This window comes from Sesamum indicum, linkage group LG6 (genome assembly GCF_026168435.1).
Source record: "Sesamum indicum cultivar Baizhima isolate 11 linkage group LG6, ASM2616843v1, whole genome shotgun sequence".
Taxonomy (NCBI): Eukaryota; Viridiplantae; Streptophyta; class Magnoliopsida; order Lamiales; family Pedaliaceae; genus Sesamum; species Sesamum indicum.
The window spans coordinates 17,433,217-17,457,887 of NC_142662.1; the positions used below are offsets into that span (position 1 = coordinate 17,433,217).

General features: G+C 32.4%; 1 protein-coding gene and 3 pseudogenes across 1 annotated transcript; 1 reads left to right on the forward strand and 3 right to left on the reverse strand.

The window, feature by feature from the left end:
• Positions 1 to 2,652: 2,652 nt before the first annotated feature.
• On the reverse strand, positions 2,653 to 3,351 carry LOC105164305 (putative lipid-binding protein AIR1 pseudogene; annotated as a pseudogene).
• Positions 3,352 to 10,362: 7,011 nt separating this feature from the next.
• On the forward strand, positions 10,363 to 11,115 carry LOC105164304 (lipid transfer protein EARLI 1). Its single transcript, XM_011082925.3, has one exon. The coding sequence runs from the start codon at positions 10,444 to 10,446 to the stop codon at positions 10,861 to 10,863; it is 420 nt and encodes a 139-aa protein (XP_011081227.1). The 5' UTR covers positions 10,363 to 10,443; the 3' UTR covers positions 10,864 to 11,115.
• A 2,845-nt stretch (positions 11,116 to 13,960) lies between these two features.
• LOC148787868 (zinc finger BED domain-containing protein RICESLEEPER 2-like) lies at positions 13,961 to 14,805 on the reverse strand (annotated as a pseudogene).
• Positions 14,806 to 18,988: 4,183 nt separating this feature from the next.
• On the reverse strand, positions 18,989 to 20,408 carry LOC105164432 (UDP-glycosyltransferase 75C1 pseudogene; annotated as a pseudogene).
• Positions 20,409 to 24,671: the final 4,263 nt, after the last annotated feature.

A 24,671-nucleotide genomic window follows, 5' to 3' on the forward strand; every position in this document is an offset into this window, starting at 1 on the left:
TCGACATGTTTAGTTACATATTTTTTAAAAAATAATTTAAAATTTTAAAAAAAATCAATATAATTAGTCTCATAAATCCTGTAAAATAGAGGATTATATGTGTCGTATTTTTTTAATTTTAAAACTATTTTAAAAATTTTGTAAAGTAAAAGACTAATAGTAATTGACTCTTAGTTTAGCAAAATTTTACATTCAAGAAATTAGTAAAATTTCTAATCTTGGTCTCTTGGGTTTTTAGCAAAGTTGTGTGATGGGGTCAGTTTCTTGATGTGCAACAATGTTGGGGTGTTGTGGCTTTTCTCTTTAAAAGTAGTGGTTAAGGGTATTTTTGGTAAATTTATATTATTATCTATATTCTACAATAATAACCTAATATAGTGACAATAATTATTTATTGATAGTAGTTAGGTGGTTGTTATTAATTATCTATAGTGACAACTTTTGCCCCTATTTTTTGCTCATAACAAATTTTCTAGTGACAATATGTATTTTTCTAATATAGATAAAGAGAAAATAGCATTTCTCGTCCCATATTTTAGGGTCAATACGCGTTTCATCCCATTGGTTATGGAATTTTCATTAATAGTTTCACAATTAGCTACAGAAAAAATCTCACTTTCAGTCTTTTCATCAGATTTCGTTAGTATTTTAAAAAAAATGTACACGCTAAGCACGTGGTCGTTAACTTTTTGACCAGTTTTAGTCACGTGATTAGTATTTTTACCATTGAATACGGGATTATCATTAATAGTCCCAAAAATCACAAAAACAAAATCTTAATTTTATTCCTTTCGTCATATTACTTCATAATCTAAATAACAGTTACGTGCTAACACGCTCATTTTCGTCAAAATACGCACGGAATTTGATAAAAATGACTAAAAATGAAAATATTTGTAAATCATGGGATCATTAACAAAAACTTCACAATTAATAAAATGTAAAGTATACTGACCTATAATATAGGACAAAAATATACAATTTGCCCCTAGATGCCCAAGTAAATGTCCAGGATGCATTTATGATGTATCTTTACAGCACGAACAAACAGCCACTCAATACAAAACCTATAAAAATCTACCTAGTTAGCCTAGTGGGTGCACCTCGAACGTGGCACGAACACTAACACGACATTTTCATTTGTTTGCAATATACATATACATCTAATATTTGTATGTGGTCCATTCGTTGGAAGATCCACCACATAAATAGTTCCATACACTGCTATATATATATGCTAAATCAAATAAATGAGGGGGTCGTTTTATAATTTAAATTTTTTGATTGTAGAGGACATGTTCGAGATTTTGATAGTTACAGATGAATGGAGACATGAGGCTCATTGAAAGTTCGGCAAGTGTCCATTTCACAAGATACAATAATTTATAGCGTGTATTTGATATTAATGATTGTAATCGACTTGTTCACAAATGAATAATAATCCATTGCTATAACTACGATTTAAAAATTATAAAAATCAGTACTAATATTCACTATGATTTTTTTTTTTCATCATAGTAATTAACTATAACAAAAAATAATATTTCCTAGTGAATGTAAAAACAAGAAAGTGCAACTAGGCCCACGCCAAAAGGTATCACGTAAGCTTGAAAAGCAATTTATTAATTCATCACTTTCTACTGTAATTAAAGAGAAATTGATGAAACTCTAACAATCACATGACAAATGCGTTAAGGCATAGTTATTACTAATATGAAATCAACATAACAATTAGGGATAATTACACTTTTATATGAGATTTGGTATGATTACACATAAATTTCTTGTAGTTTGAAAGATTACATCTATTACTCCTGAAGTTTGTTTCCATCTAACACATAAATCCCTTCGCTAGTCAAAATTCACTGAATTTGCTGATATTAACAAAACAACAATACATGAAAATTGATATTCACACTCTATTGACTTATTATTGATTTATTAGAAATATGGGAAGGATAACATTCAATTTTTGTGAGAGAAAATAGAAATCGCTATGTTTTTGCCCTAATTTCCTTCAAGATTAAAAAATACTTAACAATCATATGCTAGGCACGTGCATTACACCATTAAATTTATAGACAAAAAAGTGGATGAGGACAAAAAATGCTAATTTTTGTAAGTTATGGGACTAAAGTGCTAATCCCATAATGAATGGGACCAAAAGTAAAACGAGCCTAATTTATAAGATATAAAAAATGTTACTTCCTCAAAAATAAATTTCTGTGTATTCTGAAATTGTTAAGTTTAACTCAATCTCATGTTATATTAGATAATACTAATCATGGTGAAGCCATGGTGAAAATTATTTAATTATGGCTGCACAATAATTATTAGCCATTGTTTCTGTCAATAAGTCAAAACATTAGCATTATTGATTTCTTCCATAAAAGAAGTCAAAACATTAGTTATAGTAAATTTATTTAAGGCGATTATACGTAGATTAATATTGATTTTTTTTTAAAAATTATAAATATTTTGGACATAAGTAAAAATTAACCATGAAGATTGCATATTAATCTTTGTTAAAACTTGAATTTTCGTATCATTTTGTTTCAGTGATCGAACACTCAACAATTCTAAGTCAAACAGGAGTCAATAGTGTTGCAACCTTGGACCTCATTGATGAAGCTGTCGAGCATGGAGCATTAATTTGAAAAGCTTTGAATAATTTCATTTTATTGCTAAATCCATAAATAAATCATTACTGCAATAGAAGGCTATATTGACAATTAATAGAAGGTCAGAAACCTTCTATTAGTCAATAAAATGGACCAATAATTAAGCAGAAAACTGACATTACACAAAGAAACAATATTGAGAAAGACCATACAGAAAAAATACTTAGAAAATAAACAGTAGAGAGCATAATTAAACTTGGTTGGCTTATGCACACTGGAAGCCAGAGGGGGCCTTCTTGCCGCAGTAGTTGAGAAGCAAGCTAAGGGAGACTGGAACATTGAGGTTAATGCCCAAGACATTGGCTTTGATGGCTGTGCAAAGGCATACGGCAGCCTCAAGATCTGCCAAGCCTTCAATGAGTGTGCAGCATGGAGTCTTGGGTGGGGTTCCCACGACGAGGTGCACCAAGTCGTTGAGCAAGTTGGCGCAAACTCCCAACTTGAGGGTGTCTTTTGGGCACTTGGCCTTGGAGTGCTTGTGGCCGTGGCCGTGGCTGGGGGTTTTGGGTGTTGGTGGGCAGGGAACAGAAGTTGAGGTCACCATTGTGAAGAAGAGAAGGTTGAAGAGAAGCAGAAGGGCAGTGGATGTGGCAGCTCTTGAAGCCATTTCTTGACTATGGAATGCTATGTGTTTTGCTTCAAGGCTGTGTGATGGGAAAATGGAGAGAAGAGTGTTGGGGTTTTATAGATGAACAATATGAATATTTTAACCATTTCTTGGTTAATAATATTGTGAGGGTACAAGTGGTTGATGAAATGTAGAATATGCAAAGACAAGCTGGCCATGCATTTCCAGATCCACAGATAAAGTCCATACAATTGGAGTCATCTGAATTGAGGACTTGTCATTTATTTTTCTTCAATTTTAAACTAGATGTAATTGATCTTCAATCTTTATCTATTATTAAGTTTCTTTCTATTGAGATGAAGCTGTATCTGAGTTCAAATTCAAGTAGATCTCGACTAAGTCATCCATGTCCAACACAAATTAAGGAAAAGCCATAACTTCCTTACATGTGATCAAACTACGAAAGCTTTGCAAGAAAATTCCTTGTGAAAAAATTGCCATAAATTCACACATGTGATTATGTTTTGGGATAATTACACTCCCCTCCCTTTATATTTGATGTAATTACACGTTAATCCTTTATGGTTTGAAAAATTACATCTATTAATTCTGAGGTTTGTTTACATCTAATTTTGGCATTTTATCCTTTATGGGATTGCAAGAGTCTTTTAACTTTTTTACATTTCGTAATTTTGGTCTTTCCAGTGCCTGTTTTGTAAAAGTTGTTGGAATAAATCATGTGTACCGCGTCACTTTTTTTTAAAATTTTTCGTCTATGTTGGCAAAAACGAACCAGTCAAAACAAAAGCTCCAATTTAAATGAAACAGCTAGGCGCAAATGATTTATTTTGACACTTTTGCAAATCTGGCATCGAAAATAGCAAAATTGAGAAATGTTAAAAAGTTACCCAACTATTTTACAATACTAGAAAGATAAAGAGTAAAAATGCCAAAATATAAATAATTATAGGGCTAAAAATATATTTAAGCTTTAATAATACTAACACTTATAACTTTATATTAAAAGAAAAAAAAATATTTTTCATCAAATAACTATAGCGGGATGGTACTTTTTGTCCACTTCAATTTCATATTCGAAGACAATAGTTTCTTTTTTTTAAAAAAAAATTATTGTACATTTGATCCAATTTCTGCATATAATTGTCAATTTTGCTTTGAAAAAAGGCACATGCTTGACACAATTCCTTTTTTCCAATAGAAATTGAACTAAGTGTGCTAATTTTTAAAATTATTATCTCAATTGCAAAATTAGAGTCGAAGTGAACAAAAAGTACCACACCACAAAAGTCGTAGGATGAAAAATGTATTTTTTCCTATATTAATTAATATCTAAATACAACATCAGAAGGTTCTGAAAATATATGAAATATCATCCAGTTGATAATTAGAAAAATTCCATCGGACATTAATTTTTCTTCACGGACTTAACAACAGATTCCTTCTTTGTCAAAAATCACATGCTAATCGGTGTTGAAATTCTAATGGGGCATGTGAATTGCAAATTCAATTTTTCATTATTTTATTGCATATCTTTATTACGCACATTTAATATATAAACACAAAGAATATAAAGATAACATTATGTATCTTATTTAGGGAAGGATTGAAGTAAAAAATCGAATTCTAGTGAACTGTGGTCATGAGCCCTAAGAACGGTAAAACTTTTATTCCTTTTCTTAATTATTTTCTTTTTTCTTGTTTTTGTTCGAATATTTAGGAATTTTCTTAACACATTAAAAGAAAGAAGAATAAGGCGAAGAAAATAGTTTATGAAAGTACTTTCTAATCGTGAAAATTAATTGTTTTTTCTAATAAAAAACAATTCATATTAAAAACAAATTTTTGGCTTATATATAACATCAAACACTATAAAAAGATTGATTATTCCCTACGTTATAAATCAGTACGACTTAAGAATCATAGTAAATTAATATTATCTATTATGATCAGACAAAATCAATGCAAAAATTTAAATATTAACCACGTTGATCTTTATTAATTAATTCAAGATTTTGACTACTTTCTGCTAAGATGGAGGGATGCTCTTCGATTATCAGAAAAGCACATGATTCGTGTCTAACATTTTACTAGCACAGATCTAAAGTACCCAATATGCCTTCATGTTCTTGGAGTGTTTGGATTATTAGGAATGTCTTCGATCAAAAATTCCATTCTATATATTTTACATTTTTGTTTGTCATATATGATGCATTCCCTGCTGTAATATTTGAATTAATGTCCCGCAACTATAGAAATATTGCCTGATTGTAAAAAAAATTTGGAATGGATTCTATCGAAAATTCATTGTAAATTTGGGGAAAATGCAATTTTAGTACTGTAACTTATGAGGGTGGCAATTTTTATCCTATAGGAATTGATTTTCGCAAACTAGTCTTGTAACTTTAAAATTTTAGTGTTGTTTTATGTTTAAAATTCTATCAGTCGGTATTAAAATTTAAGGGCAAAATTAATATGGTTATAATAATAATAGTCATAAATAAGTACAATATGTCTTACTTATTGATAGTGAATAAGAGCTTGCTCGAAAAAACATCCACTGTTTAAAAGTCTGAAATGAGTTTTGCTTTCGCCAGTGAAACATATATTACATGTTTCTTTCAATGTTGTTTTACTTGTAAGCAATCTGCCTAAGGGTTTGCAAAAATCTAACTAGACAATGAGCACTTTTACACCTACAATGTAACATGCTTGTATTTAGTAAGTGGTTCATAGGAATTATGATTGACGGTTGGATCTGACTAGGGTCCGCAAAAATTTGGGATCCAATCTGTCAAGAAATTTTTGGATCTATATCCCGTCCCTGACTTGAGATACAATAGGTTAGATTGAGTGGACTCAGTTTAAAATTTTCAAAATATTGATTACCTGTTTATTTAGAAAAAATAATAATATCATAAATATTATTGAAAGATGTTAATTGTCTTATAACTTTATATGTGCATATTTTGCGCTATAAATATTAAAATTTTTAAAATATACCACTTATATATACATTAGAATTTCAAATTATTTTATATTATTGTTTTAATTATAAAAATATTAATTTTATGTATCATATGTAAGTTGAAAAGAATTATGAACATTTCTTGCATGTGTATAAATATACTTCATTAATCATAAGCTATAATAAAAATAAAAAAATATTAAGAAGAATCAAGTTCGGATCACATCCAGGTCCACAACACTAAGACCTCGCCCTGGTACAATTCAGACCCGTTGCCATCTATATCGATTAGTCGTTAATTTCCCACTAGAAAGAGCTGTCTGAATTCGAACTATTTTTGTTATGATATAGTTATAAGTTGAAATTGATGCAAGTTCACTTAGGATAACCCTAATCTGTTGTGATATTAATTGGAGTTCATTCATATGCGTTTGCTTAACTTAAATTTTTAGCATCATATATTCCTCTGCGAACACTGATTCTAATTTTTTTTTTGTTTTTGGAATTATTAGGATTTTATTGCTCTGTATTGATGACTTCATGTTATTGAGTAGTTATGCTTAGTGTGTCATGTTCCTGGATGCGGATTGGGACAAACTTGATGTAAATGCTAAAATTTGGTGTAATTATATCTCTTGTGGTTTGAGAAATTGAATCTCGCACTCCTGATGTTTGTTTTCGCTTAACAAATAAGTTCCTTCGTTAGTCAAAATTTACCAAATTTGTTGATATTAACAAAAAGAAAATTGAAGACAAATCTGTATTTACCCCCGATTGACTTATTGACGACTAACAGTAGGTCAAATAAATCTTTTTACAACTAAATTATCCTCATACGTCCTCAAGTGTTAATATATGTGAGGAGGTATATTTTCACAATTATAAGGGTAGTTTAGTCCAAAAAAAATTATTTGATCTGTAATAAGTCAGTTTTAAGTCAATCAAGGGCAGACATCAATTTTCATTCAGTTGTTTTTGTTAATATCAGCAAATTCAGATAATTTTGACTAATAGAAAGACTTATTTGGTAAACGAAAGCAAACCTCAGGGGTGCTAAACGTAATTTTTCAAATTATAAGAAATCTACTCATAATTATACCAAACCTAAAGAGAAAAGACTGTAATTATCCCATAAATAAATAAGAAAAGACTACGTACTTTGGTATTTACTTATTAGATATAGAGGGCTAACATATATTGAGCTAGTTACTATAATACCCTCACACTCAATATAAAGTATATATAAAAATAAATGATGTATTTTATTCATGTACATAGACAGTGGCCATTTTTTTTTCTTTTGGTTTTTCCTTTCCTTTTTAATGGAAATTGTTGGTACTTGATCTTAAGAATATTTTTCTTTTTTACTCCCCATCAATATAATTGCATCAAATATCAATAAATAATATTTTTAATATTAATTTAATAAATATAGGTAAATTACAAAGGGTTTTCTGAGATTTATGATAATTATAAATACTCCTCATTATTTGAAAAATCACAAGTACCCTAAACAAATATTCTTTTGTGACAGTTTATTGTACGAGGGTATCTGTTAGAATATTCGTAATTTTAAGGGGTATTTATAATTTTTTAAACAATGAAGGGTATTTAGAATTAAGATCAATGAGAATGAGCTTGTAGTTTATCCATTGACAAATCCAGAATACCAATATTTATATATCTAATAATTATAATACAGCAATTTTTTATTAATTAATTACTTTCATCTTAATGTTATAAAACGATGTTATAGCTTATTCTAGGGAAAATAACTTCTTAAAAATGAAAAATAGTCATGAGTCTTGTCAGCCATTTCCAAGAATCTGAACCGATATTAATTTCCTACTAATCAACGTGATTGCATGCATTTCCCACTAGATCTGACTGCCCAATTGTCAGAAATTTATACCAAATAAAACAAAATCATAATTCAACCAATTATCAAAATTCGTTTGGGGATTGATCAGAGAATTATTGAATAAGACTGACCTGCGTGGAGCCCATTGCTGCAGGTTGTAAGACTACCCGTGAACCCTCCACCGGATATGTACTTATATTCAAAGAACAATGATAAATATATATATATATATATGAAATTCCTCAAAATTATTAATTCCATTACTATATATAGAGTTGTATTGATTACTCTCATCTCAATAATTCTAAGAATTATAACTTATAGTTTCATTGAAAATATAGGACAATTACAACATTAAAAGCGTACAAGTTTAGTGAATAATAATTAATTATAATTGTACAATGTTTATTAGTCGTTGCTTCTGCAATGAGAAAAAAATGTTTAACCATAACTAATAATTATAACAAGTATTTTGGTTATAATTAAAACTATGATAAATATTTATTAATCATGATTAAAATTTAATTTTTAATTTGTATCAATTTGTTTATAGTGATTATTTAATGTGATGATATTACCAATAAAAAATCGTTTATAAATAAAATTGTGACAAATAATAATTAGGTTGATGCATTTATTTTAAAAAACTAATTTATCTGTATATGTCTTGTTCCAAGGTTAATTTGTTTAACAAGTATTAATTAAAGTATAGGCTAGAGTACCTTGTTTCATTTAACGGCGAGAATAGGAATATATTTACATATATATATATATATATATATATATATATAATTTCTTGTAGGCGACTGCAATTTGATTTATCGAATTAGATTTATTTTTTGATTTATGTTTTCCCTTTGAAAATATTTGATAAAATGAGATTTTAGTCATATACGAATTAATTTATAATTTAGTAGTGTACTTTAAAATTTTAGCAATTGGATAAAAAATTGCACGTGGCTTGCATATGATCCAATTAAATTGAGGATTTGGCTGAAAAAATGATTGAAATTGCCACATTTTAAAATTACAGGACTAAATTGTAAAAATCAAATCGTGCAGGACAAAAAAACGATTATAAGTAAATGACCCAATAGTTATAAAAGAATTTGACGCTAAATCTATGTCGAGCTAATTAACAAGTAAATTTTTGTTACTAATTTGAATTATCTAATATATACTTTAAATAATGCATTGTTAAAGTTGTTAACAAATAACTTTTTATTGCTAAATATATTAGCAAGTAAATCATATAAATTAACAATGAGAATTTCACTTACTAATTATTTCAATGTTAATTTTTCTCTTTTTCATGTAATGTACTACTTTTTATATTACAGGACTAAAATTATAATTTTTTTTAAGAAAATCGCTATCTACCGGCCGTCCAAGTATTTTGCGACCTTAGCTCCATAGAGCTTTTCCTTCTTATATTCACATCAATATATTTGTCAATCCATTATCAATAACATATGTGCATAAAAATAGAGATGGTAATGGGTCCGAGTTATATATAAGCAGGCTTAAAATTATTTTGTGTGCATCTTAAAATTTTAAGAAAATTATGTCCTGCGTTTATGTATTGCAACCTGTGATCATCCATATGGGAGAGAAATCTTTTAAATTATACACATATATATATATATATATATATATATCACCTAATCCAAACACAATGCACATAAATAAAAATTACGTCAAGTAATTTGGTAGGTATGTTGCATCCAGGCCCGTTGATTGGACTCACGAAGAATTACTTTTAAACCCATATATATAGTAAATTCTGAAATTCGACTATGACAATTTTATCGAACAGGGATGTTCAGTGACACACTTTAATGTTTTTGGTAAAATCTCGTAAGTAACATATCTTTCAGTTCCTAATCCATGTGGCAATTTAGACGAAAATGTTTATGAACATAGTAGCACGATAAAGGAAGTTTACGCAGATTAGTTACTTTGAAAGGAATTCAATATCAATCAATCAATCAATGAAAGCAAATATGTACGTATTGCAGTAGTATACAATACAACTTGTGGAACATGCATGGAATAGTACGATTTACTACAAGATAAGTTAGACAAATCCAGAGATACATAGACATGGAATCGAGCAAAGAACATGGCAATTTGCTCGCATGCATCCAAAATTTGCCCAACCTATGCTGGTTTTTGCCAGCTAAAATCTTAGTGCACCCATATGTTACCACTATTTCTTTATTATATCCCTAAAACATCCCATCTTACCTCTTCCCCTATAAAAACCCCAATTCGCACCACAAATCCTTACATCCTCAGAAACCCTTTTGTGTCTTCCCCACAACCTACTAGGGTTTCCTCGACAAAAATGGCTACCAAGAAACAAACATCCATAGCCCTTTTCCTGGTACTAAACCTTGTATTCTTCACTCTTTCTAGTGCATGTGGGACTTGCCCTACTCCAAAACCAAAGCCGAAGCCCAAGCCTAAGCCAAACTGTCCTCCTCCACCGGCGAGCCCCGGCAAGGCCACCTGCCCTAGAGATGCCCTAAAACTAGGTGTATGTGCTAATTTGCTTGGTGGGTTGATTGATCTCACCATTGGAACTCCTCCGAAAACCCCATGCTGCACTCTGATCGAAGGCTTGGCCGATGTTGAGGCTGCCGTCTGCCTCTGCACCGCCATCAAAGCCAATGTGTTGGGCATCAACCTGAACGTTCCCCTGTCCCTCAGCTTGCTACTCAATGTTTGCTCCAAGAAGGTCCCTCCAGGCTTCCAGTGTGCCTAAACCAAACAAATTTTCTTTGCCATTGATGGGATTTTTCGCTCTGGATTTCTTCAGATTTTCGTTTCTAAATTGCTTTTGGAATTTTTGCTCCTATTTACCAAATAAAGGGGGGAAAACTGAAAAGGGTGAACGATAGAGAGAATGTACGCTCACTGTGTGAAAGTAATTTCTCGTGACTTTTTCCTTTACGGTAGTTTCCAGTTCTTGTAATCTTATCTACTTTGGATCTAGAATATTTTTCTGTTCTTTATATATGGGTTTTGCAATAATTGGATTAAAAATTATATGCTTCGGCCGTGTACAACATTCTATTGAAACGACCAAATTATTGGTCGCAGTGCCCTACGTCGAGGATTATTACGTTTCTATGTATTAAAACATGGCAAAATTGGATGCATATGTTGTAATTTACTTAGAGTGCTTATTTTATTTTATTTAAGAAGTGTAATTAGTAACTATTTTTGGAAAATCCATTCGTCATCAAGTCAAAATGAAATCAACCACATATAAAGTCATGTATACTAAATTTATATGATTACTGTATAGTTTTAAGGGTAAAATACAATTTGCAACCTAAAATATTTTTGATGTAATATTTATATTTTTAAACTAACAAATGTAAACTTATCCCCTACGATTAAATTTTTGGATAATATTGTTCTTATATTATATATATATATAGTTTATTTTTTTAATAATTTTTCATTTTAAGTTTAATTAAAATTTTCTTCATTGAAAAACACATCTTTTAATTATAATAGTATAAAATATAATTAGTGAGTTAAATAATTTGAATTTTTGTTATGTTTTACACACTCAAAGTTAATTAATGAATGAGTACAATAAATACATAGAACATATTTTCGTGAAAACTTTTTAATAGTTTGATAATAAAATTAAGTTATTAACTATTTATTCTTTTAGATAAAATTAGTAATTACATATCAATGTTTTGAATATATTTTCTTTAAAAATATGATAGAATATATTTATTAATTTTTTTTATAAAATGTTTAACTTTTGGGTAAACATATGTATTTGTCATTTTTTTTTTTGAAAAGCATATATGAGTTGTTGGTGATATTATATTTATTGTGTATCTCCTATATATATATATATTAATTTGTACCCCAATTTTAATTTAAAATTTTTACTTATTAAAAAAGATTAATATGGTGATGACTTAATTTGCAAAATATTAGAATATATTGAGAATAATATAATTGGTCAAGGCATGAGGGGTATTTTTGTTCAACTAAGAGGTAAGTTTTACATTTGTTAATTTTGGAGGGTAAATTTACATCAAGAATTATTCAGAAGGACAAAATGTATTTTACCCTATCTTTAAAAAGTAATAAATAATGTAATAAAACCTTCATCGTTTACAAAAAGGGTAAGTACACTTTGGCCGCCTAAACTATCATTGATATAATATTTATCCTTCTAAACTAATAAATATTACACTTACTCTCTAGTCGGACAAAATTGCCAAATCATACCTTGAATAGTTATATATATTTAATATATTTTAATATTTTACATATTAAATCATCACTAAATTATTTTATAACTAAAAATATTTTTTTCTACCTTGTCTAAAAATATTTTACATATTAAATTATCACTAAATTATCTAGAATATTTTTTTCTTCTTTATATTTGGATCGAAAATTTGTAAGCTTTTGGACATGTACATCTATTAACAAGTGAAATAGTATTTTTAGTCCCATTCATTATAAAATTAGTATTTTTAGTTCATAATTTATAAAAATTATCATTTTTTGTCCTCATCCACTTTTTCATTTGTAATTTTAATGTTGTAGGCGCACGTGGGAGTTAAGTATTTTTTGTTGGAAGAAAATTGTCCTTCCTATAATAGCATATGAATGCTCCATTTGGTACGTAATTCACTTGTAAAATACATGATTCTTTATATTGATTTTACTTGGCTTCAATTTATAGAAATAAGAGAAGGATGAGATTTAATTTTTAAGAGGAAATAGAGAAGAGAGAAATCCCTCCTTTTTTCCACCCAATTTGCTTCGAGATTTTTTTTTCACTCAAATGTAGGGGTGGGCGTCGGGTCGTGTAGTTCGGGTTCGTGTACCCGACACGTCGGGTTTGGGAAAAATGAGCCCGAACCCGAACCCGACTAAGTCGGATACGCGACCAATCGGGTACCCGACAGTCGGGTTCGGGTTCTTTAGCTTCAAGAAATGTAGGTGGTCCATTTTTCAAAATGAAAGTAATTCACTCCATGTAAATCTAAAATATAAGTTATGGATACAAATACTTAAAGCTTTACATAAATACAAAAACAAAAGAGTTCAATCACATCCATAAATTATCATAGGTTTTTGTAAATTATTTCAGTAACAACAATAAAGTCAAGGCCTCCTAAATCCTAATGCCTACAGACTGAAAAAGCAACTAGCTCAAATCACATTTTCAGCCTCGAGTCCTCGATCTGTCAAGCATTAAACATACAAAGTGGAAGAACTATTAGAGAAAGTCAAACAGATTAAAAATTTAATATTACACAATGAGGTTATACCGTTCTAATACCTTGTCAAAAATTTACAAATACCAGTTAGCACCATTAAATGTCAATAATTGTTGAATCAACCCTCAACCTAGTCAACTCTACAACAAAATAGAGCTAGACAAGTAAAATATATAAATAGAATATATAGAATTGAACAATAATCAAAATACAAGAAAAAAAATAAATAAGTACCTTTCTCAACCACTTCAAGTTCACTCAATTCCTCCTCAATGCTAATTGGTTTGGAGTCTTTTCGTATCCAATCTTGAGTACAAATAAGCGCTTGCACTATTTTAGGAGACAAAGAGCTCCTAAAAGTGTCAAGAACATGACCATCGGTACTAAATGCAGATTCCGTGGCAACAGTTGAGACTTGAACTGCTAATATATCTCGAGCCATTTTGAAAAGAATGGGAAACCTTTGGGCGTTTACTCTCCACCAATTTAGTATGTTAAATTTGTCTCTATGCATTTCAACATCCTCACCAAGATATTTCTCTAACTCTAATTTCACAAGATCCCTTTTCCACCTGATTTGTACATATTGAACTCTTATTCTATGGTGAACGTACGAGTCGCTTCATAACCAGTGTATTGCGTAGATGTCCCAACTGAAGAGGAAAATGATGAAGAAACACGACTAAATGATGATCCCGGGCTTCCTAGTGTTTCTTGAAGACTATGACTGTATCTCAACTTATAATCATTAAACAACTCGTAAAGTCCATCTCTCACTTGTTCTTTCATCACATTGCTTTGTTCGATACCACCATACAATTTATCAAAGTTAAATTCAATGAACTCCAACTTATGACGTGGATCAAGGATCACGGCATAATATAAAATCATATTCATCTTCTCAATTGATCCCCAATATTTGTCATACTTTTCTTTAATCTTTCTTGCCATCTCATTTAATTCAACATCATTACTACTTAACCATTATCTGAGAAGCAAGTTCGCTTCACCTATTTCACGAAAAATCAGATTAGATGTTACATACAAGGCACCAGAAATGCACAAAGTGAGACTGTAAAAATACCTTAAAAATTTCACTAATACCTTTGCCCTCTCCAATCATAATCAGTCGGTATCCCATTAAATGGTTGTCTCGAAAGATCAATCTTATAGGCAAGATCTACATCTTCATAAGCATCAAATGCAATCTTAAGGCTTATAGCCATCTCCAACATCAAGTAGGTGGAGTTCCATCTAGTAGGTATATCAAGAGATAACAATTTTTTCGTATCCAATTTTTCAAATTCAACACACTCTTGAAATTTCTTGTACCTAACTGGAGAATTCCTAATATACTTGATGGCCCCTCTAATACGAGAGATAGTTTCATGTTCACTCTTTAAACCAACCTGCACAACGAGGTTAACTATATGTGCCATACATGCACATATCTCCCATCTAAGATGTTTTGTCCCCTATTTTCGAACTTCCTTTTCAAGTAAATGATAGCCTCATCATTAGAAGATGCATTATCAACAGTGATAGAGAAAACCCTGTCAACACCCCATCAAGCAAGCATTTTTCTACTCCTTTACCTATTTCTTCACTTTTATGCCCGATAATTGGACAAAAGTTGAAAATTCTTTTGTGCAAGTTTCAATCATCATCAATAAAGTGAGCAGTGAGATACATATAATTGACTTTTTGAATAGATGTCCAAGTGTCTATAGTGATGCAAACCCATTGAGCATGATTTTTAATAAACGACTTCAATCTTGCTCTTTCATGCACATATATATTGAAAATATCTTTCGCTATTGTTCTTTTTGATGGAATAACAAACATCGGGCATGCAACAGACAAGAAATGCCTAAATCCAGGATGTTCGACTAACTTAAATGAAAGTTCATCCACAACCAGCATGTGACATAAAGCTTCTCTAGTTTTGTCTTACTCAAATCTCCAATTAACAAGAGGGACATCTCTATCACCAATGCAAGTTGGTTGTAAAGACAATTTATTTTGATTTCTGCTGATTTCTTGGGGGTTTTTTCTTGCAAGATTCATAATGATTCTTCAAAGGTCTAGTTCCATGTGCTTTTGGATCGGCTTTGATCTCTCTACTACAATATTTGCACCTAACCTTTTGGACATTATCCTTTTCACAATGAAATTTAATGAAATGATCCCACCACGGTGATTTAGAAGTCACTACCCTCTTTTTTCTTTTTTTAGAAGCACCTTAAAGATCTTCCTCCTCATCCTCTCCCTCCAACTCCTTATCAATATTATCATCTATATAATGTTCAAGATGATCACCACTAACCTAATTTTTAATCCATCCATATTTACAGTTTGGGCATTCGGTGATGAGTTAGACTGAGATTGAGAGTGACTTCTAATTCCATCCATTGAGAAATCAATATTTCCAATCTGCAAATTATAAGAACAAAAAAATTAAAGCTTCGTCCAATATATTACTTTTTATTCTTATCACTTAATTCCTATGCTCACATAAAGACAAGAAGAAAAACATCAAAAGTAAAGACTGATTGCTCTTAAATATGTTTCACTGGTGTTATCTTTTCATAACTTGTACATAAGGTTAATTTTTCAATTTGCTACAGAATAGTAAAGGAAACAAATTTGTGCATCGTCTGCTGCTTTGCCATATTTTATCAGATTTCTAATTCAATAGGGTGTAAGCTAATCTTTTATGTTTCAGTGTTATCATTTTGTTCAATGAAATTTGCATTTCATACTAGAAGTTCTTCTAGTTTGGCCGAACTTTGACCTTTGCTAAGGGTGCTGAAATAAATGTGATTATATTTGCTTGAATGTGGTGTCTGGCGCAATGAAAATGAACCGTGGTTATGATTGTTGTATTATTCTTTCTGTACATTAGATTCATATTTATTCAATAAGCGGATAAAATCTATATCTTTGGTCTTATCCCCCCTTTCTCTACAAATTTATTTGTCCCCACATCACCCTGTTCGGTGGTAAAAATTTCTTAATGAAGCCTATGCCCAAGTTTTTGCAATTATTAGTTATGCTCTTATAATCTTTTGCAGGATTTATATGATCTACTTCAGTTAAAGATAAGAACTTCACATGTAAGCTTGTCTCAATTTTTTATTATTTCACACTAATTCTGTTACCTTGCTTTTGTTAATGGCATGAAGTACCTTAGCCCTCATTCAGAAATTTGTTCTTTATTGAAGACACATCCACACTCAGTCTACAGGCCGCAGTATAAATGATCAAAACACACATATACTCAAAAATTTTCATCAGAGAAGACGAAAGAAGAATGAAAAGTAAACAGAAGAGGGGCAACTGAGAAGAAACAGGAGATCAAAAGGGCGAACACTTCAATTTAGAGCATTTCAAGTATAATCAACAAACACTTCAATTTGGCATTTCAACAAACACTTAACATGCATAGAAAGATAGAAATGTAACTTCAAATAAAAATGCAAAACAAACCCAACAACTAACCAAAAATCTAATCTAATTTCACAAACTATGCATCACCATTAGGTCCATTACATGATTACAAGTTTACAACTCCATTAGTCCATTACTAAAAAATTACCTAGCAAAATAGGGACAACGAACTCTATCGGAGAAGAAGGAGAAATCGCGGTGGTGGGTCGGTCGTCGGCGGCAGCAGTGAGAATAGGCTTGGCACCGACGGCAATGGAGGAAGAAGATTGTGGGGAAGAAAGAGACAAAGAAGAGAAATAACTGAGAACCCGTTGTGAAGAGTGAAGACACAGACTGTGACTTATTGCTTTATCCCGATCGGGTTCTTCGGGTAGGGTTCTACAACCAGAACCCGAAGCTGACTACTCTTAGTCGGGTTACGGGTTAATCCTAATCCGTGCAAAAACCCGATATACCCGATCCGATTTATTGCAATCTGATCGGGTCGGGACCCGAACTACCCAACCCGTTCGCCCACCCCTACTCAAATGTAGTTATATATATTTTCTCCAAAAAGTGGTCCCAAGATGAAAATTGCGCCAAATTTTTCTCTGGCAAAAAATACTTAACGGCCGCAGAGTGTGCACATGTCCTACAATGCAGTTAAATTGTAAATGAAAAGGTTAACGAGGACTAAAGTTGCTAATTTATATAAATTACAGTACTAAAAGTACTAATTTCATAATAAATTTGACCAAAAATAAAACCATCCTAACATATGAGATTAAAAATACAATTTCCCCCTATTGACATGATAAATATTGGTTGTTGTGCCCTAGGTCGAGGAGTGTTATATTTCCATTGAAAAAGTAAATTGGTATCTATAAGAGTGTAAATATTCCATTAGCACGAACTCTTGTTTTCTCTTTGGTTCCAATAATTAGCCAAACAATAACATTTATTTAGGCAAGAAAGAAATAAAAACAATGAGCTAATTTAATATTTTGGCTCTAATAGTTATAAGTAAGGGATAATTAATTACACTTCCCTCCTTTAAAATTTATTGTAATTGTATATAGACCCTCTTGTAGTCTGGAAAATTACATCTAACACTTTTAAGGTTTGTTTCTGTATAACAAATAAATCATTCTATATTCAAAATTCATCAAATTTGCTCGTATTAACAAAAAATCTATATCAACCCCCGATTAACTTTATATTAACTTATTGCAGGTCAAATAAATCTTTTTATGAACAAATTACCCTCATACATCTTCACGCATGAATGCATATGAAGAGGTATATCTTCACCGTTATAAAGGTAGTTTAGTTCGAAAAAAATTATTTGACGTGCAACAAGTAAGTAGTTAGTCAGTCAAGGTAAATCTCATTCAACTTTTTTTGTTAATATCAACAAATTCAGTGAATTTTAGCTAACGGATGAACTTATTTGTTATACGCAAGGAAATCATGAGTACTAGATGTAAGTTTCCAAACTACAGGAGGTCTACGTGTATTATACCAGATCTCATGGAAGGGGAGGGTATTTTTTCCTAGGCTAAATTGCATTTACTGACCCGTATATTAGGGAGGGTAGCAAATCAGGGACTGTAGTTAAGGGTGTAGCAAATAACATCCCAGAATTACTTTTTTTTTGGCTATTTAAAGACTCCGGCAACCGGAGTTTTTAAATGAGCCGAAAACTGCTTACCTGGACACAAATTACCCCCAGGCCACATTAGCAAAACCCCCAAATTGGAACCCTAATTTGTGTCTAGGTAAGCAGTTTCCGGCGCATTTGAAAACTCTGGTTGTCGGAGTCCTTAAATAGCCAAAAAATAAAAATTAATTCTAGGATGTTATTTGCTACACCCTTAACTACAGTTCCTGATTTGCTACCCCTTAATATACGGGACAGTAAATGCAATTTAGCCTTTATCCCTATAACTAACTAAATGCAAAATAGACAATGTTTAGACTAAAATATATAAAAGTTACAAAAATGTACAAGTTAAGAGAACATTAAGAAGAATTGAGTTAGATGCTTATTTTTCAGAATATTAAAATGGTTTGCAGACATTTTATCAAGTTTATTTCTTTATTTATGTTTTACCTATTTGAGAATGTAGGAGGTTATTTGGATTAACCCCAAAGTTAACAAACCAGTCTATGAACCAATTTCTTAATGTAATATCAAAAGAAAGAGTAACAACCAGCTCCAACTTCTTCAAGAAAGGCCTTCAAATTCGTATTAGAAGATCCATTCTCCTCCATTGCTTCTCTAGCCAAACCCTTCCATTTCTCAGCATTATGTCTCAGTTCTATGCTCTTTTCCCCTCTATCCATCGCTTCCTCAATACACCTCCTTATCTCTCCACTCTCGACCACCCCATCTTCATTGGCCCTCACTCTAACACCCGTCCTCCATACATCTTCAATCAACTTGGCATTGGTCCCTTGATCCGTCCAGTGCGGAAAAGCCACTACTGGAACACCACAAGATATTCTCTCAAGGGTCGAATTCCACCCACAATGTGTCATGAAACACCCCAACGATGGGTGAGTCAGAACCTCAAGTTGAGAGCACCATGACAATATTCTCCCCACGTCTTCCAATTCCTCCATGAACCTTAACTTCTCATCCTCTTCTTTCTTCTCTTCCTCGGCTTTTTCATTAACTCGTGTAACCCACATAAACGGCCTACCACTGTCTAGTAACCCTTTTGCAATCTCCTCCATCTGAGCCTTTGGGAGGCTAAGCAAACTCCCAAAAGACACATAAACAACTGAGGATTTGGGCTTCGATTTCAGCCATTCTATGTAGTCATCAGATTTCTGAAAAAGATCTCCACCAAACGACGTATCCAAAGGATCTTTACCATCCAAGAAAGCAGAAGGAATTAAGGGTCCAACTCCAATTAATTCATACTTGTCTATGGATATGAGCACATCAGGCTCCAACGAATCAAATGTGTTGACAAGCACTTTCGGCTTTGTTTCAACATCCAACACCTCCAGCTGTTCGTTAAAAGATGTAAGAGCATAGCTATACCTCTCCGAGCTTGTAGCAAGCATGAAAGATGGAATATTATGTTTGGAGAGCAATAGTGGAATTCCAGGCAACTGAATTTTCCACGAAGGGTCATTGTTTAATTTGATCTCCATAGCCATTGAAATAGTAGTAATATGCATTAAAGACAGTGGCCGATTGGATCCAGAGAAGAGCACTCGGGATGTGGACTTCACGCGCTACTTTTGACACCCATGGTAGCAGGAGTGTATCAATGAAGCACGAGATCGAACGACCCCGCTTGGCCGCAGCCATGACAGTATATTTTAGAGTCTTGGAGGCTCGACTTCTTATCTCCATCATGTATTTCTTGCAATCTTTGCTGAAACTGAATCTATCGTCATATCCATCAGAATATGGGGTGAACTTTAGGCCCTTTGGTAGGTCCCCGGCGGCGGTTTCCTCCATGCGGCGCTGTGCGTATACACTGGTGGCAAAGGTGACTTCAATGCCCATGTTGACAAGCCTTTTGGCAAACTGAAGGGATTGATTGATGTGGCCTTGTTCTGGAAATGTCACTAGGAGGACATGTCGGGGGCTCATTATTGCGAAAACGTTTCTGTTTATGTGAGTATGATTCTTATGCTTAAAGGAGAGATGCAACTTTGTGTGGGCAAAAGAGTTGAGCATGTACGTATGATGTAGCAAGACGAGAAGAGTTGGAGCATATGACGTTTGAGGTGACGATTTCAAGTACAACGTGGGCAAATTTAGTTGGTATTACACGCTCATTGGGTAAAACAATATGTATGAAACCTAGGAATAACAGGAAATTGGAAAATGTTAGTTTGAATCCGCTGATCAAACTTTAATTAATTAATTATATAATAAGTGTAATATATTTATTATTTGATTAGTATACAATTCAGAAAAAGTGACGAATCACAAGTAAATGTTATCATACACTTAGTTTATAATTGATTTGATTTGACTAAACCTAATTTTGGTAAGAATTTTTTCGAAAAATCCAAACCAACAATTAATAGTGCGAGTAAACGTTCATACCTTTATAAAATCAGTAAATTTAGAAAAAGAAAAGAAAATGGTAAAAGAAAATAGTTAAGAGATAAATGTTAAAAATGATTTAAAAATATAGTTTTTGTTAGAATTATTGAACGTTAATCGGGATAACATTGTGAAATAGTTGGATAAAAAAATCCCGGGCAAAATCTTATTTTGGTACCATTAAAAAAGGTCAGTTTTATTTTTGGTAGCACACATTTTGCAAGTTCGGGTTTTGGTAACATTAAACCAAAAAATGAACATTTTTTTACCAACTTAACAGCACAGCCCATGTGCACCTTAACGGCCGTCAACCCCACAATTTTGGCGGAAAAGTCACGTGAGGCTGAGAAAAAAGAGGAAAAAATGGTCTTCCAACATTCCTTTGTGTTTTGGTACCATTAAACCTAAAAATAAACTTTTTTGGTCCCATAAGTAATACAACACATTTGAAAAGAAAAGATAAAATCCATAAATATAAAGCAAAATATATTGATTATAAATGCACGATTTGAGCTCATTAAACCTGATTTGACAAAACTCACTTGACAAAAAGAGATGCATTGCAATGCACAAGTTTTCACTAATAACCTGCCAAAAGACTTCAACCTATACAAAAAGTCTCTACTTTTTTGTCTACATCTTTCTCTTTCCTTTATCCTTAGGTTGTGCCTTCTGAGATATCATTACACTGCGCAAATTTGATAAAGTGACATATTTTTTACCATCCTGTATAATGATATCTCCAATAGGACCTGTCATATTCAAGTTAAGGCTGATTAGATACGAAACAGAATTATGATAGCAAGATAAAATTTAATGTGGAATTGTTTACCTTGTGTGGGACGAGAAACAAAACCAGGAAGGTGTCCTACCATAGGTGGTGGTGCCCTAATGTTGACTTTTGCATGCATGAAACGTGGTGTTGGTAATAATACAGGGGCATTAATTTGATCTTGTCCCTGTAATATGAAACAACAATATTAACATCAACACTAGAATAGAAACAACAACAATGACACTAACACCAACACCAGTATAGAAACATGAACAACAACACTAACACCAACACCAGTACCGAAATAGGAACAACAACACTAACACCAACACCACACCAGTATAGAAACATGAACAACAACACTAACACCAGTACCGAAATATGAACAACAACACTAACACCAACACCACACCAGTATAGAAACATGAACAACAACACTAACACCAACACCAGTATAGTAGCATGAACACCAACACCAATATTAGAATAGCATGAATAACAACATTAATAGTAACTACTTAATTATAAAAACTTAATACCAACACTAGAATACAAAAAATAAAACATCATAACTTTATATTAATAGTAAATAAATGAAAATAATGAAAACTTACAGAACCATCAGTTTCAGGTTGACTAACTACTTCAGGTTGGCTTATTGGGGGGCAATCTTCATTGACAATCACCTCATCTTGTTGTACAGGTGCTGTTACATGTTCAGTTGCTGCAGTCTGCTCAAACCCATCATCGACTGGGAATTCTTCAACAAATTTCTTCCACTTGCAATCTTTTGTCGTGTGTCCTACTTGATGATAGAATTTGCATATCCGTTTTGCTCTTTGCCTTGGCAATTTGTCGATTATTGTTGTAGGTTTCTTGCCCTTCTGAATCTTGTCAGGTTCCAATCTCCTTGCCCTTGCAGGCCTCTCCTTTTTCCTCCCAAAATTTGGAGGCACAGGTGGAATGTAACCAGCTTTTTCCCACATTTCTAGTCCATCAAGAGGCATGATTGCTGGTGCATATACCTTGCAGAAAGTGCCAACATGATAACACTCGTGCACAAAGTCATCAGGATCCAAAACTTGTACAGATATTGCACTCATTGTATGGTTGCATGGGATACATGTCAAATCCCATGATCTACAAGAACAAGTTTTTTTCCTTCAAGTCAATTGTGTATCTTGCATCATCAAAACATTGTACTTCATAATATATGTCGTCAGACTTCATTGGGATGCAATCAACGGCTTATTTCAGATTATTATCCACAATCTTCTTTATCTTTGGGCATAATTTTCTGCCTTCCCACAACCTCTCAGCCCTATCCCTAAGTTGTTGCATTCTGGTCATTACATACTCCCTTATCCACTCCAACATTGTCAATATAGGCTTCTCTCTTGCCTCGAGGATACAATTGTTGAAGGATTCACACAAGTTGTTAAGTAGAAAATCACACTTCGGGTATGTACTGAAATGACTCTTTGACCGTTGTGAGGTTGGCTTGTCTTGTAACCACTCAAGGAATCTTACATCCAAATCAGCTATGTCTTGCATTGCTCTTTGAAATTGACTGACTATAGTAGTCTTTGCTGCCTTCCATAAAGCCTTCTTGTACCCACAATTGAAACTAGCCCCACAATTGTGCACATGATTGTACTCCCTGATTTGAAATCCCAATTCATCTCATATCTTCATTGCATTAATGCCATGAACACCCGTCGACCTTACATCTTGCATAAATCCTCCTTTTGTCATTTTTTGTTATCACAAGATTTCTTCTTGTCATAATGGCATGAGAATGAATGGTCTCCCGAAATTCCTTTTTATTACTAAATTTCATTCCCAATGCAAATCTAGGATCAAATTGGTCATCGGTACAGAAAACTGATGCCTACCCAACATCATCTTCATCACTGTTCTTTTGATTATTGAATTCATCTGGGCTATCACCATCGGTATGATCATCACTGTCAAACCGCATCTCATCTTCAAAGGCATCTTGCAATATACCAGCCCATTCTGCATCCTTGTCTACATTCTCATCAAAACACTCGTCATCCTCATCATAATCAACACTTTCATCTCCATCGAACAAGTCATCTTCAGAATCAGCCAACCATTCTTCAGTTTCTCTCATATCTTCGTCATCCCTATCCCAATCAACCCAATTAGCCCTCTCACCATCCCCACTCTCTTCTATTATCACACCTTTCCCTTTGTCTCTATTATATGGCACAAATTCTTCCTCAGTCATAGTATTTTTTTTCTTATCACCATCAATCACAGTTTTTTTTCCCTTATCACCCTCAGTCATAGTATTTTTTCCCTTATTACCCTCGATCACAATGTTCTTGCCCTTATCACCCTCAGTCGCAATATTCTTACCCTTATCACCCCCCTGAATTTCAGCAGCAACAATGGGGCTTCTAACTGCTTCAAGGTATGCCCTAATCTCATCCCCATGGCCAACTATAAGTTGAAAAAGGTCTGTTTCAAAGTATAATGCTCTAAATTTTTTTAACAGATCGATTCTAAAGTATTTTTTCCTATCCAAATAGCCCAGCTGTTCACAACATTTGTCAAGTACTTGCATTGAAAAAGTGTCCTTATCAACAAAGTCAAACACACTTTCCATACCCCCTCTATACTCAGCTTCAGGATGGAATATCAATTTACCTCCATGATAAATTCGTAAGCTGATAAGAAATTTATATTTACCTGCAAATATAAATAATAGCACCAGTCACAAATAAATAAATTAAACAATTCTCAACTTCTCATGTTTAAATATTAGTGAAAACATCTCGCCTAACATGCTACTATAAACGAATGAAACTTGGTAACATCACCAATTAGGAGAATCCAATAGTTGTATAGCTAAAATTGCATTAAAGCAAATATGATTTATACTGGGGATGAAGCACTATAATTATAACCCATTTCAGAAATAATATAACAAATTGAAATACTTAAACATAAGATGAAAAATTCCAAACAAGTAATTGCAAAACTGGAATGACTTGCAA

Bases quoted from the DNA above. Each gene is read 5' to 3' on its own strand.
- LOC105164304 (XM_011082925.3), top strand. From the start codon at position 10,444: ATGGCTACCAAGAAACAAACATCCATAGCCCTTTTCCTGGTACTAAAC.